The sequence below is a fragment of the Drosophila mauritiana genome, chromosome 2R (genome assembly GCF_004382145.1).
Source record: "Drosophila mauritiana strain mau12 chromosome 2R, ASM438214v1, whole genome shotgun sequence".
NCBI lineage: Eukaryota > Metazoa > Arthropoda > Insecta > Diptera > Drosophilidae > Drosophila > Drosophila mauritiana.
Window position 1 is genome coordinate 20966636 of NC_046668.1, and position 26463 is coordinate 20993098.

General features: G+C 45.1%; 16 protein-coding genes across 17 annotated transcripts; 11 read left to right on the forward strand and 5 right to left on the reverse strand.

Moving 5' to 3' along the window:
- Nucleotides 1-9: 9 nt before the first annotated feature.
- Nucleotides 10-1471, reverse strand: LOC117135990 (probable cytochrome P450 6d2). The gene is given in 5 exon segments (XM_033296605.1): nt 10-246; nt 310-558; nt 603-891; nt 893-1052; nt 1153-1471. Coding segments are annotated over 5 exon segments (1119 nt in total). The 5' UTR covers nt 1410-1471; the 3' UTR covers nt 10-82.
- Nucleotides 1472-1745: 274 nt separating this feature from the next.
- On the forward strand, nt 1746-4189 carry LOC117135974 (RNA polymerase II degradation factor 1-like). Its single transcript, XM_033296582.1, has 6 exons — nt 1746-2675; nt 2733-2854; nt 2916-3280; nt 3410-3499; nt 3606-3694; nt 3916-4189. Exons 1-6 carry the CDS (start codon nt 1814-1816, stop codon nt 4122-4124), a joined length of 1737 nt encoding a protein of 578 aa, XP_033152473.1. The 5' UTR covers nt 1746-1813; the 3' UTR covers nt 4125-4189.
- A 97-nt stretch (nt 4190-4286) lies between these two features.
- On the reverse strand, nt 4287-10130 carry LOC117138620 (probable cytochrome P450 6d2). Its single transcript, XM_033300830.1, is given in 8 exon segments — nt 4287-4518; nt 4582-4830; nt 4875-5320; nt 5421-5710; nt 8288-8448; nt 8512-8760; nt 8815-9260; nt 9361-10130. Coding segments are annotated over 8 exon segments (2685 nt in total). The 5' UTR covers nt 10041-10130; the 3' UTR covers nt 4287-4354.
- Nucleotides 6198-8119, forward strand: LOC117135987 (KH domain-containing, RNA-binding, signal transduction-associated protein 1-like). Its single transcript, XM_033296602.1, has 7 exons — nt 6198-6459; nt 6517-6638; nt 6700-7064; nt 7194-7283; nt 7340-7429; nt 7536-7624; nt 7846-8119. The coding sequence occupies exons 1-7, from the start codon at nt 6213-6215 to the stop codon at nt 8052-8054; spliced, it is 1212 nt and encodes a 403-aa protein (XP_033152493.1). The 5' UTR covers nt 6198-6212; the 3' UTR covers nt 8055-8119.
- Nucleotides 10131-10410: 280 nt separating the features above from the next.
- On the reverse strand, nt 10411-11007 carry LOC117136009. Its single transcript, XM_033296625.1, has 2 exons — nt 10778-11007; nt 10411-10693 (listed from the first exon to the last, which is right to left on the reverse strand). The coding sequence occupies exons 1-2, from the start codon at nt 10972-10974 to the stop codon at nt 10447-10449; spliced, it is 444 nt and encodes a 147-aa protein (XP_033152516.1). The 5' UTR covers nt 10975-11007; the 3' UTR covers nt 10411-10446.
- Nucleotides 11008-11150: 143 nt separating this feature from the next.
- On the reverse strand, nt 11151-11695 carry LOC117136017. The gene is made up of 2 exons (XM_033296634.1): nt 11425-11695; nt 11151-11355 (listed from the first exon to the last, which is right to left on the reverse strand). Exons 1-2 carry the CDS (start codon nt 11673-11675, stop codon nt 11235-11237), a joined length of 372 nt encoding a protein of 123 aa, XP_033152525.1. The 5' UTR covers nt 11676-11695; the 3' UTR covers nt 11151-11234.
- Nucleotides 11696-11937: 242 nt separating this feature from the next.
- LOC117136002 lies at nt 11938-25164 on the reverse strand. Of its 2 annotated transcripts, none has more exons than XM_033296616.1 (3): nt 25063-25164; nt 12232-12629; nt 11938-12061 (listed from the first exon to the last, which is right to left on the reverse strand). In XM_033296616.1, the coding sequence occupies exons 2-3, from the start codon at nt 12591-12593 to the stop codon at nt 11950-11952; spliced, it is 474 nt and encodes a 157-aa protein (XP_033152507.1). In that variant the 5' UTR covers nt 12594-12629; nt 25063-25164; the 3' UTR covers nt 11938-11949. The 2 variants fall into 2 exon arrangements, with proteins under 2 accessions (XP_033152507.1, XP_033152508.1); XM_033296617.1 differs by lacking the exon at nt 25063-25164 and adding an exon at nt 24461-24527.
- LOC117136015 (lipopolysaccharide-induced tumor necrosis factor-alpha factor homolog) lies at nt 13524-14634 on the forward strand. Its single transcript, XM_033296632.1, has 2 exons — nt 13524-13901; nt 14431-14634. Exons 1-2 carry the CDS (start codon nt 13615-13617, stop codon nt 14531-14533), a joined length of 390 nt encoding a protein of 129 aa, XP_033152523.1. The 5' UTR covers nt 13524-13614; the 3' UTR covers nt 14534-14634.
- LOC117136013 (lipopolysaccharide-induced tumor necrosis factor-alpha factor homolog) lies at nt 14733-15718 on the forward strand. The gene is made up of 2 exons (XM_033296629.1): nt 14733-15480; nt 15539-15718. The coding sequence occupies exons 1-2, from the start codon at nt 15179-15181 to the stop codon at nt 15639-15641; spliced, it is 405 nt and encodes a 134-aa protein (XP_033152520.1). The 5' UTR covers nt 14733-15178; the 3' UTR covers nt 15642-15718.
- On the forward strand, nt 16071-17047 carry LOC117136010 (lipopolysaccharide-induced tumor necrosis factor-alpha factor homolog). Its single transcript, XM_033296626.1, has 2 exons — nt 16071-16471; nt 16717-17047. Exons 1-2 carry the CDS (start codon nt 16161-16163, stop codon nt 16811-16813), a joined length of 408 nt encoding a protein of 135 aa, XP_033152517.1. The 5' UTR covers nt 16071-16160; the 3' UTR covers nt 16814-17047.
- On the forward strand, nt 17511-18853 carry LOC117136023 (lipopolysaccharide-induced tumor necrosis factor-alpha factor homolog). Its single transcript, XM_033296640.1, has 3 exons — nt 17511-17615; nt 18346-18489; nt 18560-18853. The coding sequence occupies exons 2-3, from the start codon at nt 18359-18361 to the stop codon at nt 18660-18662; spliced, it is 234 nt and encodes a 77-aa protein (XP_033152531.1). The 5' UTR covers nt 17511-17615; nt 18346-18358; the 3' UTR covers nt 18663-18853.
- On the forward strand, nt 19239-20006 carry LOC117136018 (lipopolysaccharide-induced tumor necrosis factor-alpha factor homolog). The gene is made up of 3 exons (XM_033296635.1): nt 19239-19427; nt 19560-19692; nt 19743-20006. The coding sequence occupies exons 1-3, from the start codon at nt 19298-19300 to the stop codon at nt 19843-19845; spliced, it is 366 nt and encodes a 121-aa protein (XP_033152526.1). The 5' UTR covers nt 19239-19297; the 3' UTR covers nt 19846-20006.
- LOC117136024 lies at nt 20711-22037 on the forward strand. Its single transcript, XM_033296641.1, has 3 exons — nt 20711-20997; nt 21058-21464; nt 21527-22037. The coding sequence occupies exons 2-3, from the start codon at nt 21364-21366 to the stop codon at nt 21627-21629; spliced, it is 204 nt and encodes a 67-aa protein (XP_033152532.1). The 5' UTR covers nt 20711-20997; nt 21058-21363; the 3' UTR covers nt 21630-22037.
- On the forward strand, nt 22958-23652 carry LOC117136016 (lipopolysaccharide-induced tumor necrosis factor-alpha factor homolog). Its single transcript, XM_033296633.1, has 3 exons — nt 22958-23113; nt 23169-23304; nt 23376-23652. Exons 1-3 carry the CDS (start codon nt 22969-22971, stop codon nt 23479-23481), a joined length of 387 nt encoding a protein of 128 aa, XP_033152524.1. The 5' UTR covers nt 22958-22968; the 3' UTR covers nt 23482-23652.
- Nucleotides 23755-24616, forward strand: LOC117136028 (lipopolysaccharide-induced tumor necrosis factor-alpha factor homolog). The gene is made up of 2 exons (XM_033296646.1): nt 23755-24120; nt 24485-24616. The coding sequence occupies exons 1-2, from the start codon at nt 23792-23794 to the stop codon at nt 24588-24590; spliced, it is 435 nt and encodes a 144-aa protein (XP_033152537.1). The 5' UTR covers nt 23755-23791; the 3' UTR covers nt 24591-24616.
- Nucleotides 25165-25195: 31 nt separating the features above from the next.
- Nucleotides 25196-26451, forward strand: LOC117136000 (lipopolysaccharide-induced tumor necrosis factor-alpha factor homolog). Its single transcript, XM_033296615.1, has 3 exons — nt 25196-25691; nt 25760-25889; nt 25979-26451. Exons 1-3 carry the CDS (start codon nt 25436-25438, stop codon nt 26097-26099), a joined length of 507 nt encoding a protein of 168 aa, XP_033152506.1. The 5' UTR covers nt 25196-25435; the 3' UTR covers nt 26100-26451.
- Nucleotides 26452-26463: the final 12 nt, after the last annotated feature.

A 26463-nucleotide genomic window follows, 5' to 3' on the forward strand; every position in this document is an offset into this window, starting at 1 on the left:
ATTGCAATTTCTTGTTCTCGCTTTGTTTGTTGTTTCTTTCGAATTCAGATGTTCAATAAAACCCATGCCAGATATTTTTGATTTAATTTCTCTTGGTCATGCGCAGCTTCAACGGTTCCTTGGTCACTAAAACAGGGGCGGCATCGAAACGGAACTCCACCTCCTTGCGTGGAGATTGAATCAGATCGAAATTGGCCAAAATCTTAGCCACCGCCACCTTGGAGTTGACTTTTCCCATGCGAAGAGCTAAGGGAAGGGAATTGGGAGAACAGGATTAAGAGGAACAGGACCACTGGTACAAATCCTTACCTATGCAGTGCCTAGGACCCTCTCCAAAGGGCATATAAGCTGCCTGATCGTAGTTCATGGTATCTGAATCGAAGCGATGGGGATCGTAGCCATTGGGATTGGGAAAACAGACGGGATCACGCTGGATGCCAAGGAGCGAGATAAGAATGGGTGTTCCCTTGGCTATGATGTGATTAGTTCCAGGTACTGGATAATCTTCGGTGCACTCTCGATTGAGAAATGGTAGCCCGGGGTATTTGCGTATGGTTTCTGCGAACATAAAGATCGTAGAAACGTAATGCTATGAAACCCACCCATGATGCAGGTGTCCAGAAACTTCAGGTCCTACACCGCCTCGTAGGTGAACCTATCCTTGGGCTTCAGATTGTGCTTCATCAGCACTGCATCCACTTCTTCTCGCGCCTCCTTCAGCAGTTCCGGGTACATGGACAGCTCGTAGAGAGTGAAGGCAGACGCCGCAGCTGTGGATTCCGAGCCCGCCACGTAAAACAGGAATGCCTGGGCGGCAATCTTCTCGATCGACATCGACTTCAGCTGCTTCTGTGCAGTTTCCATGTCCCACACCTGGTCGTCATCCTCCTCATCCAATCTTGCCCGTATTTCGGAGTCGGATCAGCAGCTGCAGCATGTCCTTTCGTACCACGTTGTGCTCCTCCCGGAACTCGATTGTGCGCTTCATCATGTCTCGCAAGGATGTCAGGATACGGCTCTCATAGCCCAAGCGGTTCATCAGCTTAGCAATCCTGTGAAGAAGGATAAAGGTCTTACATAAATTGAAAAATCTAGCTATAAATATATAAATAAAGATTCCCAAATGTATACTCTGATAATTTTTGAACTCACGGTGGGCAAATGAACATGGACATATTGTGAATCTTCAGCAGCAGAGATTCATCCCTGGACGTAGAGCTGCTGATCTCGCGGAACTCGTTTTTTGGATTACTGAAGCTGTCTATCTCCAAACCAAAAATGACCGACCCAATGATGTCCACCGCATAGGTGGTCATCACATCCTTGATCTCCACTTCGTCGCGTTGGTCAAGGGCCCCCTCCAAATGCTGCACCAACTTATCGCCCACATCGTCGATGGTGCCGAACATGCCCTTAATTTTGCCGGAGGAGAACGAAGGAGTTTATGTTTTTCTATTTGTTTATGTTTTGTATACCCGTTAAATGTAGAAGAAAGCGTTTCCGACCATATTACGTATATTCTTGATATATAATATTTATATTAAGTATATATTAATATTAAAAATGTTCTTAATTAAGTATAATTTTGATAGAATGTTGGGACTAGGAGCACAATCACTATAGCACTGAAAAAGTTGACAGCCTCAAACTTCATACGTTTGGCAGCTCCGCCACCATTTCAGTTCAGTGATATACAGAACGTTGTTCAGTCTACATCTATTTTAATCGTGATTTTTTCGGTGTTATACAGAACGTTGTTCAGTCTACATCAATTTTAATTGTGATTTTTTCGGTAAAGTTCGTTGTGATAAAAATGGAAAACCCAAGCGAGTTTACTGAGAAACAGCCACCTACCCACCTGCCGGGTGTGAACGAGGTGGCCCAAAAGTTTATCGCCGATTTGGACGAGAAACAGCCACCCAACCAAGACCAACCTACCCAGGAGCAACCTGCCAAGGAGCAACCTACCAAGGAGCAACCTACCAAGGAGCAACCTACCAAGGAGCAACCTTCCCACCTGCCGGGTGTGAACGAGGTGGCCCAAAAGTTTCTCGCCGATTTGGACAAGAAACAGCCACCCAACCAAGACCAACCTACCCAGGAGCAACCTACCAAGGAGCAACCTGCCAAGGAGCAATCTACCAAGGAGCAACCTACCAAGGAGCAACCTACCCACCTGCCGCGCGTGAACGAGGTGGCCCAAAAGTTTCTCGCCGATTTGGACAAGAAACAGCCACCCAACCAAGACAAACCTACCCAGGAGCAACCTAGCAAGGAACAACCTACCAAGGAGCAACCTACCAAGGAGCAACCTACCCACCTGCCGCGTGTGAACGAGGTGGCCCAAAAGTTTCTCGCCGATTTGGACGAGAAACAGCCACCCAGCCAAGATCAACCTACCCAGGAGCAACCTACCAAGGAGCAACCTGCCAAGGAGCAACCTACCAAGGAGCAACCTACCAAGGAGCAACCTACCAAGGAGCAACCTACCAAGGAGCAACCTACCAAGGAGCAACCTACCCAGGAGCAACCTAGCAAGGAGCAACCTGCCAAGGAGCAACCTACCCACCTGCCGCGTGTGAACGAGGTAGTCCAAAAGTTTCTCGCCGATTTGGACGAGGAGCGCAAGCGATTGTCCGCGGAGTTTCCACTTTGCGCACTGCTAATAGACGAGGGTAAAATCAATTGCGCCCTTTACAGGGTATTTTAATGGTACTAATCCCACATTGCAGCTGTGGACCGTGTCTACGGCACTGGTCATATTCCCGGCAAGGAGCGCTTTTCAGACGTGTACCAGCAGAAGCCGATGAAGATTACCCAAAAGGTCTTCGTGCCCGTTAATCAGTTTCCCAAGGTGGGTTTTATACAATTAGCTGTCCCCTCCGTCCGCAAAATAAATCCGTACCCTTGCGCAGTTCAACTTCGTTGGCAAGATCCTCGGGCCCAAGGGGAACTCACTGCGTCGCCTTCAGGAGGAGAGCCAGTGCAAGATTGCCATTAAGGGTCGCAGTTCGATCCGCGATCGTAACAAAGAGGAGCAGCTGCGCAGCTCCGGCGACCGGAGATATGCCCATCTTGAGAAGAATCTCTTTCTGGAGGTCAGCACGGTGGCCCCTCCGGCGGAGTGCTATGCCCGCATAGCCTACGCCCTGGCCGAGATCCGAAAGTATCTTATTCCAGACGATAACGACGAGGTTTGGCACGAGCAGCAGCGCGAGCTGATGGAAATGAATCCCGAGTTGGCCAAAAACACTAAAGGACTCAATCTGCCTGCCTACAGGTAATGGGGATCTTATACTCTCTGCAAACCGATGCAACTTGACTTATTTGACAAGCAAGTAAAGCATGTGGTATACAGCTGATTGCCATTGGGCCAAGGGTAAAAATCTATAAATCTATCATTTTGCAGATCTGTCTTTGAAAAGATGATTGGAGGCAACAGAACTGGGGTTCCCAAGTACAACAAACTGATTAAGCGAGATAAGGAAAATCCGCCCGAGTAAGTTATCATTTAATGACCCCACCAGGAGTCCCCGCGTCCCAGTAGTTCCTTGAATCCTAGCCAACATGCGTTGAGCCAGCAACTAACATTTTGATCTTTATAGAGTCGCCGATATGGAGGAGGTGGCCTATGATTATGATGAACATCGTATGCCCCCCAGTCGTCCGTCTGTGGGCTATGAGAACATCATACGTAAGTATTTGGTAGTGTCGGGGTCTATTACATAAGATAGTTTTATGAGATGCACCTTTGAAGGGAATCGTGTGATTTAGATTATATTATACTATCAAAACGAATAACAGTGAATCAAACTATATAATACACTAAAATGATTAAAATATACATCAATTTACTTATTTGTTAATTACAAACGCGCATAAATTAATACAAATAATTATCAATCAATTTTATAGCACGTCCATCAATAATAGCGACAAAGGCTGCGCCATTTAAACGTCCATATCCGTATCCGACTGACATGAATCGTATGCGCGAACCGCCCATCAAGTCCTATAAACCCAATTCGCATACAATACTTAAAAAGTTTATAAATAATAGTGCTCCGGTTGATTTTGTCGCACCCCGCTATACAAGAAAACAAAGGACAATGCTTGCGTTATAAAATCCATGCTGGGAGCACATTGAAAATACTTTAATCAAGAAGAAAGTAGCATTCAAAATGATGCTATCAATGAACCATATCCCACGCCCACTCTATTGCCCACAATTTAATTATTTTCTTTTCAATTTCTACCGACATTCCAAAAAATATTGCAATTTCTTGTTCTCGCTTTGTTTGTTGTTTCTTTCGAATTCAGATGTTCAATAAAACCCATGCCAGATATTTTTGATTTAATTTCTCTTGGTCATGCGCAGCTTCAACGGTTCCTTGGTCACTAAAACAGGGGCGGCATCGAAACGGAACTCCACCTCCTTGCGTGGAGATTGAATCAGATCGAAATTGGCCAAAATCTTAGCCACCGCCACCTTGGAGTTGACTTTTCCCATGCGAAGAGCTAAGGGAAGGGAATTGGGAGAACAGGATTAAGAGGAACAGGACCACTGGTACAAATCCTTACCTATGCAGTGCCTAGGACCCTCTCCAAAGGGCATATAAGCTGCCTGATCGTAGTTCATGGTATCTGAATCGAAGCGATGGGGATCGTAGCCATTGGGATTGGGAAAACAGACGGGATCACGCTGGATGCCAAGGAGCGAGATAAGAATGGGTGTTCCCTTGGCTATGATGTGATTAGTTCCAGGTACTGGATAATCTTCGGTGCACTCTCGATTGAGAAATGGTAGCCCGGGGTATTTGCGTATGGTTTCTGCGAACATAAAGATCGTAGAAACGTAATGCTATGAAACCCACCCATGATGCAGGTGTCCAGAAACTTCAGGTCCTACACCGCCTCGTAGGTGAACCTATCCTTGGGCTTCAGATTGTGCTTCATCAGCACTGCATCCACTTCTTCTCGCGCCTCCTTCAGCAGTTCCGGGTACATGGACAGCTCGTAGAGAGTGAAGGCAGACGCCGCAGCTGTGGATTCCGAGCCCGCCACGTAAAACAGGAATGCCTGGGCGGCAATCTTCTCGATCGACATCGACTTCAGCTGCTTCTGTGCAGTTTCCATGTCCCACACCTGGTCGTCGTCCTCGCCAATCTTGCCCGTATTTCGGAGTCGGATCAGCAGCTGCAGCATGTCCTTTCGTACCACGTTGTGCTCCTCCCGGAACTCGATTGTGCGCTTCATCATGTCTCGCAGGGATGTCAGGATACGGCTCTCATAGCCCAAGCGGTTCATCAGCTTAGCAATCCTGTGAAGAAGGATAAAGGTCTTACATAAATTGAAAAATCTAGCTATAAATATATAAATAAAGATTCCCAAATGTATACTCTGATAATTTTTGAACTCACGGTGGGCAAATGAACATGGACATATTGTGAATCTTCAGCAGCAGAGATTCATCCCTGGACGTAGAGCTGCTGATCTCGCGGAACTCGTTTTTTGGATTACTGAAGCTGTCTATCTCCAAACCAAAAATGACCGACCCAATGATGTCCACCGCATAGGTGGTCATCACATCCTTGATCTCCACTTCGTCGCGTTGGTCAAGGGCCCCCTCCAAATGCTGCACCAACTTATCGCCCACATCGTCGATGGTGCCGAACATGCCCTTAATTTTGCCGGAGGAGAACGAAGGAGTTTATGTTTTTCTATTTGTTTATGTTTTGTATACCCGTTAAATGTAGAAGAAAGCGTTTCCGACCATATTACGTATATTCTTGATATATAATATTTATATTAAGTATATATTAATATTAAAAATGTTCTTAATTAAGTATAATTTTGATAGAATGTTGGGACTAGGAGCACAATCACTATAGCACTGAAAAAGTTGACAGCCTCAAACTTCATACGTTTGGCAGCTCCGCCACCATTTCAGTTCAGTGATATACAGAACGTTGTTCAGTCTACATCTATTTTAATTGTGATTTTTTCGGTGTTATACAGAACGTTGTTCAGTCTACATCAATTTTAATTGTGATTTTTTCGGTGTTATACAGAACGTTGTTCAGTCTACATCAATTTTAATTGTGATTTTTTCGGTAAAGTTCGTTGTGATAAAAATGGAAAACCCAAACGAGTTTACTGAGAAACAGCCACCTATCCAGGAGCAACCTACCCACCTGCCGCGTGTGATCGAGATGGCCCAAAAGTTTCTCGGCGATTTGGACGAGAAACAGCCACCCAACCAAGACCAACCTACCCAGGAGCAACCTAGCAAGGAACAACCTACCCAGGAGCAACCTAGCAAGGAGCAACCTGCCAAGGAGCAACCTACCCACCTGCCGCGTGTGAACGAGGTAGTCCAAAAGTTTCTCGCCGATTTGGACGAGGAGCGCAAGCGATTGTCCGCGGAGTTTCCACTTTGCGCACTGCTAATAGACGAGGGTAAAATCAATTGCGCCCTTTACAGGGTATTTTAATGGTACTAATCCCACATTGCAGCTGTGGACCGTGTCTACGGCACTGGTCATATTCCCGGCAAGGAGCGCTTTTCAGACGTGTACCAGCAGAAGCCGATGAAGATTACCCAAAAGGTCTTCGTGCCCGTTAATCAGTTTCCCAAGGTGGGTTTTATACAATTAGCTGTCCCCTCCGTCCGCAAAATAAATCCGTACCCCAACACAGTTCAACTTCGTTGGCAAGATCCTCGGGCCCAAGGGGAACTCACTGCGTCGCCTTCAGGAGGAGAGCCAGTGCAAGATTGCCATTAAGGGTCGCAGTTCGATCCGCGATCGTAACAAAGAGGAGCAGCTGCGCAGCTCCGGCGACCGGAGATATGCCCATCTTGAGAAGAATCTCTTTCTGGAGGTCAGCACGGTGGCCCCTCCGGCGGAGTGCTATGCCCGCATAGCCTACGCCCTGGCCGAGATCCGAAAGTATCTTATTCCAGACGATAACGACGAGGTTTGGCACGAGCAGCAGCGCGAGCTGATGGAAATGAATCCCGAGTTGGCCAAAAACACTAAAGGACTCAATCTGCCTGCCTTTAGGTAATGGGGATCTTATACTCTCTGCATACCGATGCAACTTGACTTACTTGACAAGCAAGTAAAGCATGTGGTATACAGCTGATTGCCATTGGGCCAAGGGTAAAAATCTATAAATCTATCATTTTGCAGATCTGTCTTTGAAAAGATGATTGGAGGCAAAAGAACTGGGGTTGCCAAGTACAACAAACTGATTAAGCGAGATAAGGAAAATCCGCCCAAGTAAGTTATCATTTAATGACTATACCACCAGGTAAAAATCTATTGTTATTTTGCAGATCTGTCTTCGACGAGACATTTGGAGGCAACAGAACTGGGGTTCCCAAGTACAACAACCTGATTAAGCGAGATAAGGAAAATCCGCCCGAGTAAGTTATCATTTAATGACCCCACCAGGAGTCCCCGCGTCCCAGTAGTTCCTTGAATCCTAGCCAACATGCGTTGAGCCAGCAACTAACATTTTGATCTTTATAGAGTCGCCGATATGGAGGAGGTGGCCTATGATTATGATGAACATCGTATGCCCCCCAGTCGTCCGTCTGTGGGCTATGAGAACATCATACGTAAGTATTTGGTAGTGTCGGGGTCTATTACATAAGATAGTTTTATGAGATGCACCTTTGAAGGGAATCGTGTGATTTAGATTATATTATACTATCAAAACGAATAACAGTGAATCAAACTATATAATACACTAAAATGATTAAAATATACATCAATTTACTTATTTGTTAATTACAAACGCGCATAAATTAATACAAATAATTATCAATCAATTTTATAGCACGTCCATCAATAATAGCGACAAAGGCTGCGCCATTTAAACGTCCATATCCGTATCCGACTGACATGAATCGTATGCGCGAACCGCCCATCAAGTCCTATAAACCCAATTCGCATACAATACTTAAAAAGTTTATAAATAATAGTGCTCCGGTTGATTTTGTCGCACCCCGCTATACAAGAAAACAAAGGACAATGCTTGCGTTATAAAATCCATGCTGGGAGCACATTGAAAATACTTTAACCAAGAAGAAAGCAGCATTCAAAATGATGCTATTAATGAACCATATCCCACGCCCACTCTATTGCCCACAATTTAATTATTTTCTTTTCAATTTCTACCGACATTCCAAAAAATATTGCAATTTCTTGTTCTCGCTTTGTTTGTTGTTTCTTTCGAATTCAGATGTTCAATAAAACCCATACCAGATATTTTTGATTTAATTTCTCTTGGTCATGCGCAGCTTCAACGGTTCCTTGGTCACTAAAACAGGGGCGGCATCGAAACGGAACTCCACCTCCTTGCGTGGAGATTGAATCAGATCGAAATTGGCCAAAGTCTTAGCCACCGCCACCTTGGAGTTGACTTTTCCCATGCGAAGAGCTAAGGGAAGGGAATTGGGAGAACAGGATTAAGAGGAACAGGACCACTGGTACAAATCCTTACCTATGCAGTGCCTAGGACCCTCTCCAAAGGGCATATAAGCTGCCTGATCGTAGTTCATGGTATCTGAATCGAAGCGATGGGGATCGTAGCCATTGGGATTGGGAAAATAGACGGGATCACGCTGGATGCCAAGGAGCGAGATAAGAATGGGTGTTCCCTTGGCTATGATGTGATTAGTTCCAGGTACTGGATAATCTTCGGTGCACTCTCGATTGAGAAATGGTAGCCCGGGGTATTTGCGTATGGTTTCTGCGAACATACATTTAAGTAAAGATCGTAGAAACGTAATGCTATGAAACCCACCCATGATGCAGGTGTCCAGAAACTTCAGGTCCTGCACCGCCTCGTAGGTGAACCTATCCTTGGGCTTCAGATTGTGCTTCATCAGCACTGCATCCACTTCTTCTCGCGCCTCCTTCAGCAGTTCCGGGTACATGGACAGCTCGTAGAGAGTGAAGGCAGACGCCGCAGCTGTGGATTCCGAGCCCGCCACGTAAAACAGGAATGCCTGGGCGGCAATCTTCTCGATCGACATCGACTTCAGCTGCTTCTGTGCAGTTTCCATGTCCCACACCTGGTCGTCGTCCTCGCCAATCTTGCCCGTATTTCGGAGTCGGATCAGCAGCTGCAGCATGTCCTTTCGTACCACGTTGTGCTCCTCCCGGAACTCGATTGTGCGCTTCATCATGTCTCGCAGGGATGTCAGGATACGGCTCTCATAGCCCAAGCGGTTCATCAGCTTAGCAATCCTGTGAAGAAGGATAAAGGTCTTACATAAATTGAAAAATCTAGCTATAAATATATAAATAAAGATTCCCAAATGTATACTCTGATAATTTTTGAACTCCCGGTGGGCAAATGAACATGGACATATTGTGAATCTTCAGCAGCAGAGATTCATCCCTGGACGTAGAGCTGCTGATCTCGCGGAACTCGTTTTTTGGATTACTGAAGCTGTCTATCTCCAAACCAAAAATGACCGACCCAATGATGTCCACCGCATAGGTGGTCATCACATCCTTGATCTCCACTTCGTCGCTTTGGTCAAGGGCCCCCTCCAAATGCTGCACCAACTTATCGCCCACATCGTCGATGGTGCCGAACATGCCCTTAATTTTGCCGGAGGAGAACGAAGGAGTAAGTTTCTGGCGTAGATTTCGCCATGAAGCACCTCTTAGATTAAAAAGGTTGGCCGACAACGGATCCTTATCCTCGTCCACGTACACCCCGCGATCGTGGAAACTGGCGAAATCGCTGGTCATGATTTGGCGAGCCAATTGGGCATCTCGGATCAGGATACTTCGCTTGTTCATCATGTATATTCCAACGATTTTGCCCTCGTGCCGGGCGTATATATCACCCAGAGCCATGCCCAAACTTCGTTCCTGCTTCATTACCGTATCCATTACGCCAAAGGGTATCTTAGCCGGCTCCTCATCGACTCCCAATCGCTGCCAGTGAGTGTAGTGCCGCCTCACATATCTGTACAGCAGACCCACGGATAGGATCGTCAGGAGAATGGCCCACATGTTGAGAATAACTTTTGGTATTGAAAATCTACAATTTCTAAAAGTGGTGAAATATTGGCGAACTACTCGATGCACACCTCCCAAACTGTACAATTCGACTGCATGAGCGTCGGTCTTATATAGACGTAGAACCCGCGATAAGCGCTACAAACACCCGGGTCTTTTTCTCTGGACTCTGCTGCTCTTCCAGCAAATCAAGAAGTGACTTCTCAGCTGGAAAAAGCTTTCGACTCTTCAGGGAGCAGGGCGGCAAAAAGCAAAGAGACTACCTGTTGAGCCAATAACAGAAATGCACAACTAATTTCAAAGGTATATGATATCAACAGCATATCATTATGCTTTCAAAATGTTGACCCCAAATAGAATATGGTTCTTGGGACTGGAGCGTAATGTTGCTTAAATTTATTTAATAATTCTCATTGGAACGCTTCGATTCGATGGCCTTGCGCTGTCTGCCCAGTTTTTTCTCATCCAGCTGCTCCTTCTCCACCTTGCGGAATCTCTGCCAGCGTCCGTTGTCCTCCACCTCGCCTCGTTGCAGCCGGAAGAGGGTCCTCTTGTACCAACTCAGAGTGATGTCGCGTCCAATGAAGCAGCCACAGGAGCTGCAGTAGTGATTGACATCATGACGGCCCTTCCAGCGAATGGGGTTACTAGAGGATAAGGGACAGATTATGTTTTTGGGCTCGGATCAAACTGTCAGAACCATGAAGGCTTCTTTATTCATGTTACTTCACCAGCAGAGAAGCACATTTAGAGAGCAGGCAATCTTCTGCAGAACGGTCACTGCCTCCGACTTCACGTGGGTAGTCTGCAACTGCTCGCAGGCTGGACACTCCAACTCCTGGGGCTCAGTGGTCAGGTGGCCCACCTGCGGAATGGACGAGATGTCCCCCTCGAAGGCACTGCCATCCAGACTCTCGGTGCTGGCCATTTCGAAGCGACAGAGCAACTGACCGAAGAGCCAAGAACGTTCGCATAATGTATCTGTATCTGCATTAGTGCCCACATCGCAATCAAAATATCTAAGAGCGTGCCAGAGAGTGGGAGAGATGAATACATACATTTTGGAGGCACCGCCTGAGTGATGATCGAATAAATTCAAGTAACTTATTAAAAAATTTGACAACAGCTGCCGGTTTATTTATAGATCATTTGCGTGGATTTCAGAGAGCCATCTAAGTGGCAAGCGCACTAAGTGGGACGCCAGTGGAAGCCCAGGTGACCACCGCATCGGCTGCAGAACACACGCTTCGATTTCAGGCGACTCTGCAGACAGGAGTAGACGAACGTCAAAGCAAAGATGGGAAAGCAACTGGAAGGAGATTTAAACGAAAGTTAATCCATGGACTTAGATTCCTTTTCGAATTCCTGAGTTTCCTACCAGGACAAAGTGGACAAGAGGCAGCTGAGCTGGCCCAGTGCTCCTGTCATCTCCACGGTTTCCGTTTTCGAATTCTGCTGGCACAATGGACACCGCACCTGGTAGCTGCTGGGTCCGATGCTGAAGAATCGCACCTGGGGCTTGCCAGGGCGCTCCTCCAGCGTGACTGTGGTGGCCGCCGACTGGCTATCCCTGTCCCCCTCCTGGAGATCCACCTCCAGATCCGCATCCAAGTCGTTCCCCCGAGACATTGTGACTGGCCGTCGTCAAATGCTAAACATTTTGGCGAATCCCGAGGCAGTGAAAGTCGAAAAAGAGATCTACCTGACCAAAGAGATCTAATTGAAGAGAAACCACTGAGAGAATCATGCAGAAATCAACAATTTTTTGGCACTTGGCTCTTCAGTCTCAGCGCTCATCACTCGCCGCAAGGTCAACAAAAAGTGCTTAAAAACTAAACAAAACAAACAATTATAAGCGGAGCACCCTCTCCGCTTGCCCCAACCCACGCCCCCATTCCCACCGTCACTGTCTTTTCCATGCCCCCAAGAGGTATCCACACTTGCCGCAGATGACCTTGCAATCGTTGGTGAAGCGCCTCGGGCAGCAGGGATAGATTGGCAGCAGGGCGAAGCAGCTGGAAATGAATAAGGAAACAATCTGAATTAAAAATAGAAATACTTCCAATCTTTGTTATTATCCTAATAGCCCTATATTACGGTTTCGTCCCGAAAACAATATGACTTTAATAATTATATAAATATCCTAAGGATTTACTTTATACAAATGTCCTGGCCCTGCACTCACCACATGGTAAGGAGTCGCTCCAGGCGCACTCCCTGCTCGTGCAATCGCTCGTGGCACTCCGGACAGTACATCTGGCGGAGGCAACTGATGTTGGTGGCCGCGGGTGGCGGAGGCGATACCTTCTCGGCCAGCTGGCCCGTGGAGTTGCTCTTCCGGCAGAAGTAGGTCTCCGGCTCGGAGTCCTCGGCATAGCCGTAGGGATAGCCTCTGTGTGGGGGCGTGGCCAGGAGCAGCTGGTCCAGGGCCTGAGCCGACTTCTGCTTGACCTGGCCGCAGTTGGGGTTCAGGTTAATCTCCACCAGATCCGCTGGGAACTCCTCGTCGTCGGGAGCTTGCAGGTGGAACTTCAGCTGACGGCTCATGTTGTTGAACTGACTCGACTCGGGTTTTCTATTTGCCTATAAATTGGGTTATTTTACAATTGAAACATAAGAAACATAAGTCAAACAGTTAACGCTTGCCCAGTTGGGGTGGCAAGGGGGATTTATTATTTTATTTTTGGGGCTGAGGGGGGCGTTAGACAAACCAGTTGTTCATCTGTTTGTCAAGCCCCCGTATTTGCCTAACACTATTTTCATGGCTGCGATGTTAACGGCTGCACTTGAACGTAGATCCCATGAGGAAAGCTTCCATAAAGCTCCCGGCGAGTGGGTGGTAAATCGAGCTTTTTTTATAAAAAATATACACAGTTACATTAACCCATTGATGATCGAAGTCTGTTATTAATTTGACTTGAATAATCAAGCCATTTAATAAGATTTTTCAGGATATAGTATCGAACATCCTCTATGAGCCGGAACATATAGATTTATTTTTAAGCACAAATTAAGCAAATTACAAATTAATATCAAATTTCCAAAATAATTAAAAAAATATAGGCTTCACAAATGGAATGATGATGCTATAACTGGTAAAGAATCGTATAAACATATATATAAACCGGTCACGCATTTGCTAAATTACAAAAATGTATTATGGCGAGAGCACTCGAGTCGACAACCTGTGTTTGTTTATACTCTCTCCTCGCAAAATACACGTACTAAATGTTACATATGTATATTTTGGCCCTATTCATTGCCTTTATGTGCAATAAAGGTGTTATCAAACAAGTGACTCATCTGTCGCCTATTTGGAGGAGAAGCATCGCTGTAGCTCACTAAATCAAGTGCACAATAAAAGAGGTATCCGATTATTAGTTCGACAGAAACCCCCATTTGTATGGAAGCTATCACCTCTGGGCGATAAGATAGTAGCCAATCGTTGAGGTATTGCCGGAGCTAAAGTTTAAGTTAGTTCCTCAGTGCAACGCCAGCCAGCAAAGCGATCGGTTCAGTTCGGTCGGAAATCCAGAGTCTGCATTAAGAAGAAACATAATCCGTAACTATGGACAGCAAGCAGCCTCCACCGTACAGTGAACAGTCCGGATACACTCCCGCACAAACCTATCAGCCCGGTGGCCCCACCCAGCCACCTCTGTACCCACCGATGCCGCAGCCACCGCAGTCCTCAACGGTGATCATCCAGACCACCACAACCTCCAACCTGGTGCCCATCGGCAGTGGACCCACCCGGATCCGCTGCCCCTCCTGTCACGCCGAAGTACTGACCACCGTGAAGGCCACTCCCTCCGGCAGGACGCACTGCTGGGCCCTCATCCTGTGCCTGTTCATGTGAGTCTCTAGTCACTAGTCATCTGATCTGAAGTCACTGCTTGCCACCATATGTAGATTGGTGTCAGGAGCTTTGGCCCAAAGAAAGTATCTTAGGGGGGACTTAGTGCTTCATTAATCCAGTCAAATGACTTACACCTTTTTATCCGATTTGTATTGTTTTTAAAAATTGTCTACTCCATTTTACGCAATTTTTTATAACCTTTTTATTGCCAACTCGTTACAATAGCTCGGTTAACTGTCAAAAACCTACGCCCATGAACCACTTGCGGCCCCTTATCGCCTGGAAAAAACAATAGGTTTCTACAGGTATTGCGACTGTGTAGTGGTAATATGTGAAAACATTGTTATCTCAACTGGAACTGGAGTTGAGTCAGATAACGAATCCGACTGGAAAGGGGGTGAAAGCAAGCAAACTGACTGATATCGGGCTGTAGACGTCGTAAAGGCCAATTCGGAATTAGTGCTCTGACTAATAGTTTAATTCCCCGAACATATCTAATCGACTTGTTTTCCACTCTATCCACAGCTGCTGGCCGTGCGTGTGTCTTCCGTACTGCATGGACTCCTGCCAGAATGCCAACCACTACTGCCCCAACTGCAGCGCCTACATCGGCACCTACGAGAACTAACTATCTAACGCCTATTTATGCATATATACCTATAGAGAACCCTAAGCACTAGCGTCATAACCCAGAGAAATTGAACTGTAAATACACATGTACGGACGTCACACATTAAACTCATAAGACTCACACAGGAAACGGAAATGCGACAAGATATCTTGGGACAAGGAACTCTTTCCGCTGACTGGATTATAAAGTAATTTCATATTTTCAGAAATGTCCATGATAATGTTGCCATTACTTAATATTTTGTACTAAATTTTGTACGAGTACTAACATGTTCGATCGATCATTACGAGAAACCAACGCCAACAGTTTAATGACCATTTTAGAACAATCTTTTTACTATCGCTCAAAAACCGTAATCAGTAAAATGGATCATAAATAGCTATTAGCTAAGACTGTATCAAAAACAATATACAATTGTTGTCTTGGAAACAGAAACCCTTCTGGCACCCATTCAAGCCAAAAACTGGAAATTCCAAAATGGCACAGAGTTACTGGAACCGAATGTCTATCGATTAGGTACTGCACTTGCCGACTCCTCTTGTACCCCTCCATATCGTCATAGTCATAGTAGGTTTCACCTAAAAAGTACTTGTCGATTAGTCAGAAAAGATAACGATTGCGATAGAGCAGTGTTGTCATTAAATGGCGGGCTATTTCAGTGCATGCCCCGCCGCAAACATGAGCTGCACATGGGTGGGCAGAGCTCCAGAACCGGTCGACATGGAAATGGTGACCGTAACCACGCAGCCAGACTATGGGGTGGTGGTGACCCAGATACCCGTCTACACCCTAAACGGAGTGGGGGCGGGCGCACTTCCGCTGGCTGTGGGCTCCAAGCCGATGAGGGTGAGGTGTCCGTCCTGCAGGGGCGAGGTCACCACCAGTCTGGTCACGTCCCCCACCCGCAAGACCCACCTGTGCGCTCTGACCTTGTATATCTGCTGGTGAGTGGGGCGTCAGGATACCACCGGGAATACTAACTTTGCTAACCTGATTCTCCAGCTGCTGGCCCTTCATCTGCCTTCCCTACTTCATCAACTACTGCAAGAGTGTCCAGCACTACTGTCCCAACTGTGGATGCCACATTGGGAGCTATAGCATTTGATCAAGTGCTGTGTCTCTGCCCTGCCAAAAATCGATTTCATGTCAAGACTTATATATAGATGCAATAAATAATAATGTTTTAAAGTTTAGTTCTTTTTGTTAATGATGGATGGTTTCTAGTAGTCCCACTGCACATTGACCACAATATCTACGCCCAACACATATGAAGTAATCTTTTCTGGTCCATACTTTCCTCACCTAGTGTGCCTTTAGATAGATTTTATATTGGTTATACTAAATACCCAGAATATGGGGAAAGCGATAATCTCAATCACGAATCTATTAAAGGCAGCTATATGGAACTATCATTGATATATGTACATAGCAAATTCCTTTATCGACAATCGATAACACCAGCTCCTCTGGTTGTCCCGCTCCGACGCACTGCGTAAAGTTTACAGCCGAACCGAAGCGAAGCAAATGCATTTCGGGAGCTTTCAGTGTTGTATCAGAAGTGCTCGTTCGCAGAGGTAAACAGCTGGCTGATCTTTCCAGTGTGATTTTAAGAGTATAGAAAAGTATGCATGATTACAAGCGCGTGGACTCCCCGCCGCCCTACTCGGATGACTTCGCCACCGCTCCCCCTGCGGAGGCCGACATGCAGCAGAACCTGGCGTCGCCCGCACATCCCTATCCGCTGATTCCCGTGATGGCCCAAACCATGCCGGTGTTGCAGCCCGTAAGCGTGGTGCAAAACCAGACAACAGTGCTGGTGGACACACCCGGCCAGGGAATGATCTGTCCCCACTGCAACGCCCGGGTTCGCCTTCGCGTGGAGCACCATCCCACCGGATCAACTTACTGCATGGCCGCGTTGCTCTGCATATTCTTGTAAGTAGATGGAGCTATCGCATTTATGGTCACAATTATAGCAACAAAGGTATATGTACATATGTATATAAAATTATGTACATACATAGATATGTAAGCACCAAGTGAACGAATAAAAAAAAATGCTTTTACTAGTCTGCTATATAAGTGGCCGCAATGGTTTTGCTTCTTCCTGGAGAAGCTATGAGTAATTGCTGATCGTGCCTTGTAAGCTATATACTGTATTTTCCCTCTCTATCCACCAGCTGCTGGCCCTGCGTCTGCGCCCCTTGCTGCTGCAACTGTTTCTACAAGACCTCCCAGTACTGCCCCAACTGCAAAGCCTGCTTGGGTTCGTTTTGAAGACGCAGCCGAAAACACTCACCGATTTCATATCCACACACATTTTAGAGGTACATAACCAACTATATATGTATCATGTATAGACGGCGTCAAAATGTTGTCTTTATCACTAACACTACACATACATACAAATATGTATATATACATAAATACATTCCTCAAGGGACTCTGCTTAGTAAGCAGTGCTTAGCTGACAGCGAAAAAATAAACAAATAGATTTTGAGTCGAATGGAATTGTCTTTAATTTCTGCTTTTGCGTATCTGGCAAAATTGTTGCCAGATGTGAAACTTAATTGTACATACGTTTTTGTTTTGTTTTTTTGTAATTTTTGGCGGTCTTTTCCCGAAACTTATTCGTAGCACAACTCTTTTGTTTCCGGCAATAAATGTTGATATGAAACATTTTTGAACCGGTCAATGTTGCTGGGACGAACCGGCGTGTTGACACGGTTTAAGTTGATGCTGTCAAATGAAGTACTTTGCATTATAACTGAATATTTATTGAAATATTTGAATTTGTGCTAAATGTTTAATTCTTAAGTAATGGGATAAAGCATTTTAATTTAATTTAGCCTTGGGATACGCTCTAATTAATTTTAAGGATGTATATAAATATCACTTCCCGGTTAAGCAACATAATGTTGCTAACGGAAATACTTTTGGAAGTGTAGTCTCCCGCTTCGCGCCCTAAACTTCTGACCGCACAACACTTCGACAGCTCAAACAGTGCGCATTAACTTTTTGCCTTTCTGTGAAATCGGAATTCCACTTTATTTATTTTGGCAACGTACCCATACAGATTGTAAGTATGCCAGGAGAGATATATTATGAAGGCCTATGATTGGTTCAAACATGAGCAACATGAGCAATCATTAAAATATCTGGTTAAATTATACATATGTATGTTTGGCTGGGTAGAGAGGACAACGCCTTCAACATGATTACCGCTGCTTTGCCGCTCCCCAAAATTTACTTTTGCTCGGGGAGAACTCAACAAAGACACGCAGGACAACAGGAGGATACCGGGGTTACGAGTTAATCACTGGCGCCAGACACACCCGCTGATAAATAAGGATATTTTGCTAGGTGGTTCTCGCTAGTGAGAACATACCAAAATAGATTGTGTTGATTTTGGACAGGGCCAGACCGCGCAAGCAAGTTGAAGTTAGTTGAGCACTTGCACCAACCGACGAGCAGAGATGATGGATGTAATGGGGGTTGAGCGGGGCTCAGACACACGACGTTGTACGATGACGGCATCGGCACGAAGCTTGCCACATGGCACAAGAGATTCCGTGGCCCACGGGGATGACCTCACGGCGCCAGGGGGGATTGCGCAGCCCCGTGGTGCCATCGACGGGAGATAAGGCTGATCACAGCTTGTTTTGCATGGCGGGTGTGCAATTAAAATCGCCATTAACCAGCCAACTTAATGCTCATGCACCAGCGGCACGCGACGCTTTCAAGTTTTCAAGGTCTGCGCTGCAATCAATTTGAGAGTTATTAGAGCTTCCTGTGCTTTCTTTCTGCAGCTCAGCCAGCGAAATGTCCACTTCCGTCGGCCCAGAACCGTGCAACGTGGTCTGCCCCAGTTGTCGTCAACAGGTTACCACTCGTGTGGAGCCGAAAGCCACCACCAAGACTCACCTGATAGCACTGATTATGTGCCTTACCTTGTAAGCCATGTTCGATACTGATTTCCTAACATACTGGGTACATTCTCATTGAGTGATCTCTTTCATGCAGCCTTTGGCCCTGTGCTTGCTGCCTGTACTGCACCGAATGCGCCCGGAACTCCGACCACCACTGTCCATCTTGCAACGCCTACATTGGCACCTACGAGCGCTGAGCAACTTCCGCCGGAAGTTGTCGTTTTTCCCTGGACTGCAGCCAGGAGCCGTGCCGAAATGCAGCCCATGACATATCTCACTTGATCTGTTGTTAACTCTCCCACATTTATTACTACGCAATATTTTGATAACACGAAAAACATTGTAGTGACTCTGTATCCTCAGCACACCAATAAAAGGGTTCAAGGAAGAAACGAGTGTATTTTACCTGGGGGTTGATTTGATTTGGAGACAACGCAATTCTTGAGCAGAGTTGAGCATTTCAAATGTCTTCAATAAATATGCAAATTCATTTTATATACGTGGAAGCCTAAAAGCTACTTGTTTGATTATCTGAAAGTGGAATACCCTACTAATTTCTGTTTTATTGGTAGTTTTTGATATTAATTGATTCATGGCTGAGCAATTTGTTACTAACGCTGCTCCTGAAAAAAAGAACACATACTCGTAAAAAAGCCACTTTTCTGATAGCCACAAAATATTTAACGGAAATCGCTTAGAATAAAATTCGCACCGCCCCCGCATCCGGAAAGTTCGCCGAGCAAAGGGCCTGACTGAGTTGGAGGAGCTCGCTTCAGTTTCAGTTGCTGTTTGGAATTCAAGCGCGTAGCACACGTCGGTCGGAATAATTAGAATGGAGAAGAACTTTCAATACGAGAATATGCAGTCTCAGGCTCCGGGTTTCCAGGCACCGCCCAGTTATGATACCGCCCCGCCGCAGGCTTATCCTCAGCTCCATCAGGGACAGGGAGTTATATTGCAGGGTGAATACAGAGAACTATGAATCAATCGCAAATAATGGCCAATTTCTTAGAGCCACGCGATCCTCTGTGAAATGCAAACAAAAATCTGTTGGTAGTCACATATTATACAAAACCCAATCGTGCCTATTTCAGCTTCTCCCAATGTCCTGGGCCAATGTCCATCCATGGCCACTTGTCCGAGCTGCGGCGTCCGCAGGGAGACGAAGGTGGAGTTCGAGCCCAACACCAAGACCCACCTGATGGCCCTCCTCATCTGCATGCTGGGGTAAGTTCAGCCCGTTTGCTCCTGCCCGCAGGACTAATGGCCATTTTCAGGGGCATTTGCTGCTGCTGCATTCCGTACTGCACCGACTCCTGCCAGTCGGCCAAACACACCTGCAGCAGCTGCGGAGCCTTCGTGGGCACCTACAAGAACTAGGAGTGCGGTCTCAACGCCAAATATCACAGGAATGGACAGATCCCACTTTGTATATCTTATTGATGGTATCAGATTTGGCACGAATATTTACAAAATACAACTTAATTGAATATCCTTTTCGCATTGGTTTACTCTTCAAAATAAATTTATAATCACACAAATTGTTGGTGCTATATGAATGTGGGAATCGGAAGGCACATTTAAAGTATCTCTAGCCATTTCAGTTAAATTAAATATAAACCTTAATCTCTTAAGTGCAAATTTAAGGCTAACGTCGTCACTTTCGTATATAATAATATTTCCCGGAAGTTTCTGAGGGGGAGAACCTGTTTTTATCGCATATGTATGACATTATTATCCATATTGCGCTTTTTATTTGCATCGAAACGAACTTATCGCTGCCGCTTCTTGAGACTGGAAATGGGGAAATTAAACAACTTATGCCGATGAACAATGGACAAAGGTTTGAATTCAATATCTAGATTTTATATTTCCTCTCTTTTAACACTAAGCCACTAAACAAAGGAATAGGGAAAATGCCGCCTAAACAAGGTAATTTGATAGCTTATCCGTTATTTTGATTATTACTTTTTCTGGGCGGTGTGATAGTACAATAATACCAATAAAAAAGTTGGTTAACAATATTTAGTTTATTTCATGAACTTTGGAAAGTGTTGTTTACTAGAATCCTAGGCTCATAATTCAGATTATCGATGTGCAATATTATTGACATTAAGTTCTTATTCAAGCAAGCGGATTGCATATTTGCCAAGATTTAAATAGTCCTCTCTACTGATTCGCTACAGTCTTTCATCATATTTCATCAGCTTCGCTGACTCAGCAGTCAGTATTATCATTGCAGTTCAGGGAATTTGAAATTGAAAGCGAGTTCAGTTAAGAGACGATTGAGCTGCGCTCTAGACGTCAGCTTAAAATGGAAAACCCAGCGGAAAGCGACTATTAGGGTAAAAACCACAGAATTCCAACTCCTCCTCCTATTCCACAAACATCGCAGATAGCTCAGTCTTCCCTCGACAGTTTGTGAGTCGTGCAAATTGCCACAAGTGTCGGAAGAAAGACGCCCAGCGTTCTTTGAGTTATGAAGGACTACCAGAGATGGATTGCCGATAGAGGATGTGTCATAAGATACTGGTAAATAATGCTGCTCACAATGTACGATAGTAACTAACTAATATCGCAATTATATTCCAGCGAAGAATGTTCGCTCAAAATTCGCTGCAAAGTCGAAACGATGGAGCAAAAAACATAAAAACTGATATTTGAAATGTACGCAGTTATCACATTATTAAATTCATTCGAATGCAAACTGTGTTGCAGTTTAAAACTGATAAAGGAGTGTATAAGTGTATATATGTAGTAATTTTGAATTGCTCTGATTATGTGTATGTTGCGTTGACTTCAAGAGAATTCCATGAGTCACCCAACTGCAACATGCAACCGGCAGTCGAACTGAATTGCACCGCGAATAGATAGTTGAAGCTTGGAGCTCCCAGTGAAATGTCGACAGATTCCAGCTGTCCCAACTGCGATTCGCATTCCATGGTGAGGAGGAATCGCCTGGCTATCTCCCGATTCAAGAAGATTAAGATGGATTTAAGGTACTTTAGTGCACATGAGAAGATACTACTTCAACTTCAACTGAAATGTTTCTATTTGCTAGTGCCCTGTGCTGCGGTCGTCGATATTGTGGAGTCGGCATTTACGAATACTACTACAAATGCAGTTCCTGTGGCTGGAAAGGCGATCCTAACCGATCCCACTAACATGGCATACGAATCTCATTCAGAAATAAAAAGTAAATCGATTTCAATGAAATTTATAGTCAGCTGTTGCATTTCTGTTTACCACAAAGTGAAAATGCAATATATACAAAAGCTTTCGAGCTTTTGAAATGCACTTTACAAAATTCCAAAGCAGTGGAATAAGTTCTAAAAAATTAAATACGTATTTATTTTCCCAGATGTCTGGGAGATTTCTTATAAAAATTTCTTATAATTATTTCGCTTCCTAAAGTCATGTATCCATATTAAAGTTCACGTTTTAATGATTTAGAAATAATTATAAATTACAATAACAATCATAATTTACACCCAAAATACTTAATGGAGGCCGCCTAATTGTAAATCCAAAAATGAATGAGCTCGGTTTATAAAAATAATTTAAGATACAAATAATGCTTAAGTGATTTCATTGTCGTCATCTTGAATTATACGATGTACGAGAAATGCACTTGGGAGAAGCTTGTTGATAACAGTGGGGCCTTATCAGTTCAGCTTGGACTTGTTCCTAGAATTCGGGAGTAAAGTTTTGAGGCTCAATAAATAGTCGATTGGTTGAGCTTAGTTCTGAAAAGATGTTGCCCAAGAGCACACCAGCATTCAAAGGACGGTCCTCGGAGGTTTACAGAAGTTTATCCGAACCAAAGGATACCAGTCCGAGTGCTGGAGCGAAAGATACGTCCCAAGTATGTCTGCATTCCGAGGACTTCAAGCTGTCTTGGAGCCAAAGATTTTGGTTTAATATGCGGTTTGGATCAAGAGCTAAGATTGCCTTTGTGCAGATGAAATACAGTTTCAAGATTGTCTTATTTTAGGTCCTTTTGTTGCTGCGGACAACCGACAAATAAAAATGTTGGTGATAATTTGGACGAGTAATGCAAATTCTAAAGACTGCTGATCTATTAAATTGATTAAATGTAATGCATGTAGAACATTATTAATAAAATGATTAAATAAAGTGCGGTACTGCTCTCAGCTAATCATTCTTATCTGTATTGACATTATTGCACAGCACACGACAAAATTGTCAATTGTATATTTATTTAGGAATGCAATCTAATTATATTAGCCCATCTAGTTTTAACCTGGATTTTTATTAATTAATTATTATAAAAGCTCGGGGGATTGAAAGAAACATGATTTAAAGGTCCAGTACTTAATACTGACTTGACTTCGTTTGCGCTCAAACGCTATGCAAACAAGATACAAAGCTACTTCAAAGAGCTTTTGCCAGCAACAATGTTGCGCAACAGCAGCCGCAAGAGTAGTGAAACGCGAGACTCGGGGGACTCGGCTTTAGTTCGTGACTACCAACCAAACGAAGATGCAGTACAATCAGCAGCCGGCGGGAGCGCCGGGCTATCCCCACCAGATGCCCCCACCGAGCTACGAGCAGGTGGTGCACGTGCAGGCGCCAGTTCGGGTGGTTCACCACACGGCAGCACCTCCGCCCGTGGTGATCATACACCGTGGGTTTTCTCTCAATATGACACAAATAAGATTATGATTGACCATGACTTGCAGATCAAACTGTATTGCCGGTGGGTCCGGATCCCACCTTCATCACCTGCCCGCATTGCCACGTCCAGAAACTGACCCGCGTGGAGTACTCGCCCAGCGTGAAAACGCACTGCATGGCCGCCATTCTCTGCATCGTTGGGTAAGATCTGCAGATTCCCACCAGCCCTGTGCTCCCATCTTATCTAATCTCTGGTGGAAAATCACAAACAGCCTCTGGTGTTGTGCCTGCCTGCCTTACTGCGCCACCAGCTGCATGAACGCCAATCACTTCTGCGGCAATTGCAATAAGTTCGTCGGCGTCTACAACAGCGATTAGTACTACCAGCCGAGTAAACAGAACCAAACGAACCCAACCCAATCGAACCGATCACCGATCACCGATCAACGCTCACAACGATCACAACCTCAACACACCCACTCACAAATCATCCACGAATGCGAACATTTTTGGCCAGGTGTCGACAGACCGACAGCTGTACGATGAAATTCCCCCAATGGGGTAAACAATCGGGCCGCCAAGCTTTTGGCTTTACTTGATAAGAATACGCGATACGCGAGACACTTTTTTCCACGGCGCTCCCTTGAGTCATTTTCCAGCGATTCACACACCCAATTGGACAAACACCATGGAACCCATCTATCCAGCTGCACCCTTGGAGGCGCCCAAGGGATCCGCCGAGCTGCAGTCGGCCCCTGAGCAACAGCACCTTCTGCCACCGGCTCCACCCAGTTACGACCAGGCCACGACCACTCCGGCCGAAACCACGGGACCAGCTCCAGCTCCAGCGACCACCTCCACCACACAGCACACGGTCGTCGTGGTGCCCGGTTCGCCCTACGGACCGGAGCCCATGGACGTGCAGTGCCCGTACTGCCATAATTACGCCCGGACACGGGTCTCCTTCAAGCCCAACTCGCGCACCCATCTGATAGCCTTGATATTGTGCCTGTTCCAGTGAGTACCCGAAATAGATAACACTGTGTGTGGGCCAGTTAGGCCCAACTGGTAGCCCACTTTGGGTACTCGAAACAGAAAAAGCTCAATTTGTTCGGAAAAAGAATAACATAGAATAGATAACTTCCATTCCTTACCAGAGAGCACTCTTTTATACTTCTTGTATATATATTTTTGATTTTATTTCATATCTATGATAAGATATATGATATATATCTGTTTGGTACCTAAGCAAAGAAAGGAACAGAAACAAAGGCTATATATGCCATCAAAGCATAGCAATAATCGCACAGAATAGACCTTAGCTGTTGGGTGTATAATCCACTGGTCGGTGACTCACTTCCTTTTCTTTTATTTCCTACAGGTTGTACTGCTGTGTGTGTCTGCCGTACTGCATTTCCAGTTGCATGAGCACCAATCACTACTGTGGCATGTGCGATCGTTATTTGGGCACCTACGATCGCAAATGAGCAACCAAAAAGTTTCGGGGGCGACCGTTCATGTGTACACATTTTCTTCAAGTAATTAGTTAATAAATGGACTGCAGCACGCAAACTGAACTAAAGCGAAGTATTTCGTCATTACAAGTGACGCTTTAAGAGCTTTAAAGTGGCATATAAATACTATTTTGTGTTAGGGAAATTAACCCAGTTTTCAAATAAGTATAATATTATTGGTAACCATATATATTTAATTATAAATATGCCTTTAAAAGAACCAAAGTAAACTCCTTTTATAATATCATTCTAATTTAAGTTATTATTTTTGAGTAATTTTTTCGATTTAATTGCTAAAAGCTTTTTGCTTAATGTTAAATTATACTCTGCTGATTATTACGCCCTTGGACGCCTATATATCTCTTTTATTTGCCAAAAGCTTAACTAATTACTGACTATGCTGAAGTGGCTATCTGTATCTTTATCGGACATCCTATTCTCGTACCTGAGATAAGTTCGATAAACAATGAAGATCACTGTGTGCACTAGATAAAGCTCGGTAAACAGTACTCGAGAGATACTTTCGGTTTTGCAACAGCCCCAAACTGATTGCTCAACTGGATGGGAGCTTTTCCAAGCTCGCTCCGATCTGAGCCGAAAAACTTGAATGCGATTCAGAAACTGAATCTCTACCTGAATCCAAATCTGCGGCAGTTGCGAGCGACGTTCGAAGTGCAAAAGACGCCGTCTAGTTGTAAATACGCAAAGTAAACAACTTTATTTTCGCTTAGCGAGAACCGGAATCTCTTAGTCATTTTAATAAGCCGAAACCATACCCGAACTTCGAACTAGAGCAAGGGTTTTATAGTGCGTTAACCATGGATCAGAAGCGAGCCATGCTTTATCCGCAAGTTGATTTCAACACCCCGACGGCCCCCTCGCCGACGCCAACGAGAGAGTTGGGCAATCCCATCGCCAACGGCCTGCCCATTGAGGCTCCTCCATCGTACGATGTGGCGGTGTCTGTTCCGGTGGTTCCAGCGGTTTCCGCACCAGCAATTGCCCCAGCACGACCACCGCCAGTGGTTGTCGTGGAGCAGCCAGCCCCACAACCACCCACAGTGGTTCCAACAGGTGTGTAGCTTGCACATATTTATAGTTCCTCTGAGAAGCTCTACTGACGTCACTCCCTTTTGTTGCAGATACTCTACACTTGGGTCCAAATCGAAGTAGGGTTCTCTGCCCCGCCTGTGGAGCCAACAAAACCACCAGGATGACACATACGGCTAACTCCAGGACCCATATGGTGGCAGGTCTCCTCTGTTTGGTCGGGTAAGTTGAGTTTCTTATAAAGAGGAATAGAATTTATCTGCTTATTGATTTATCTTAAACTAATATTTCTTGTCACTTCCTCTTTAAAGATTCTGCTGTTGTGCCTGTTTTGTTCCCTATTGCATGAACAGTTGCCGCACTGGAAACCACTATTGTCGCAAGTGTAACACCTTCCTGGGAGCCTACAATCCAAAGGGGATGAACCGATGATAAGACTGCCAAGATAAAGTGATCTGGGGGCTAGACAGATAGAACAGATACAAGTTATAAGCAAACACAAAGCAGCTGATGTTTGCCAGCGGCTTAATTAAGGTTGTATATACATGGGCCATTGGCTAGAGCGCAAAGCGTCAAAAAGAAGCATCATTGGTCACTTAAGCATATGTGAGGTAGCTTAAACAAATTTGATTTTTCCATAATTTTGCTTTACCCATAAGCACTAGAGTAAACATAAGCAAAACCGCTTACCTTCCCATTGTTGCTGAAGAAGCTGGCCTTTGGCTTGCTAAAAAAAATAAAAGCGTGGGCGGAAGCTTCGTAATAAAATGCAAACAAAAAGCAATGACAAGCCACA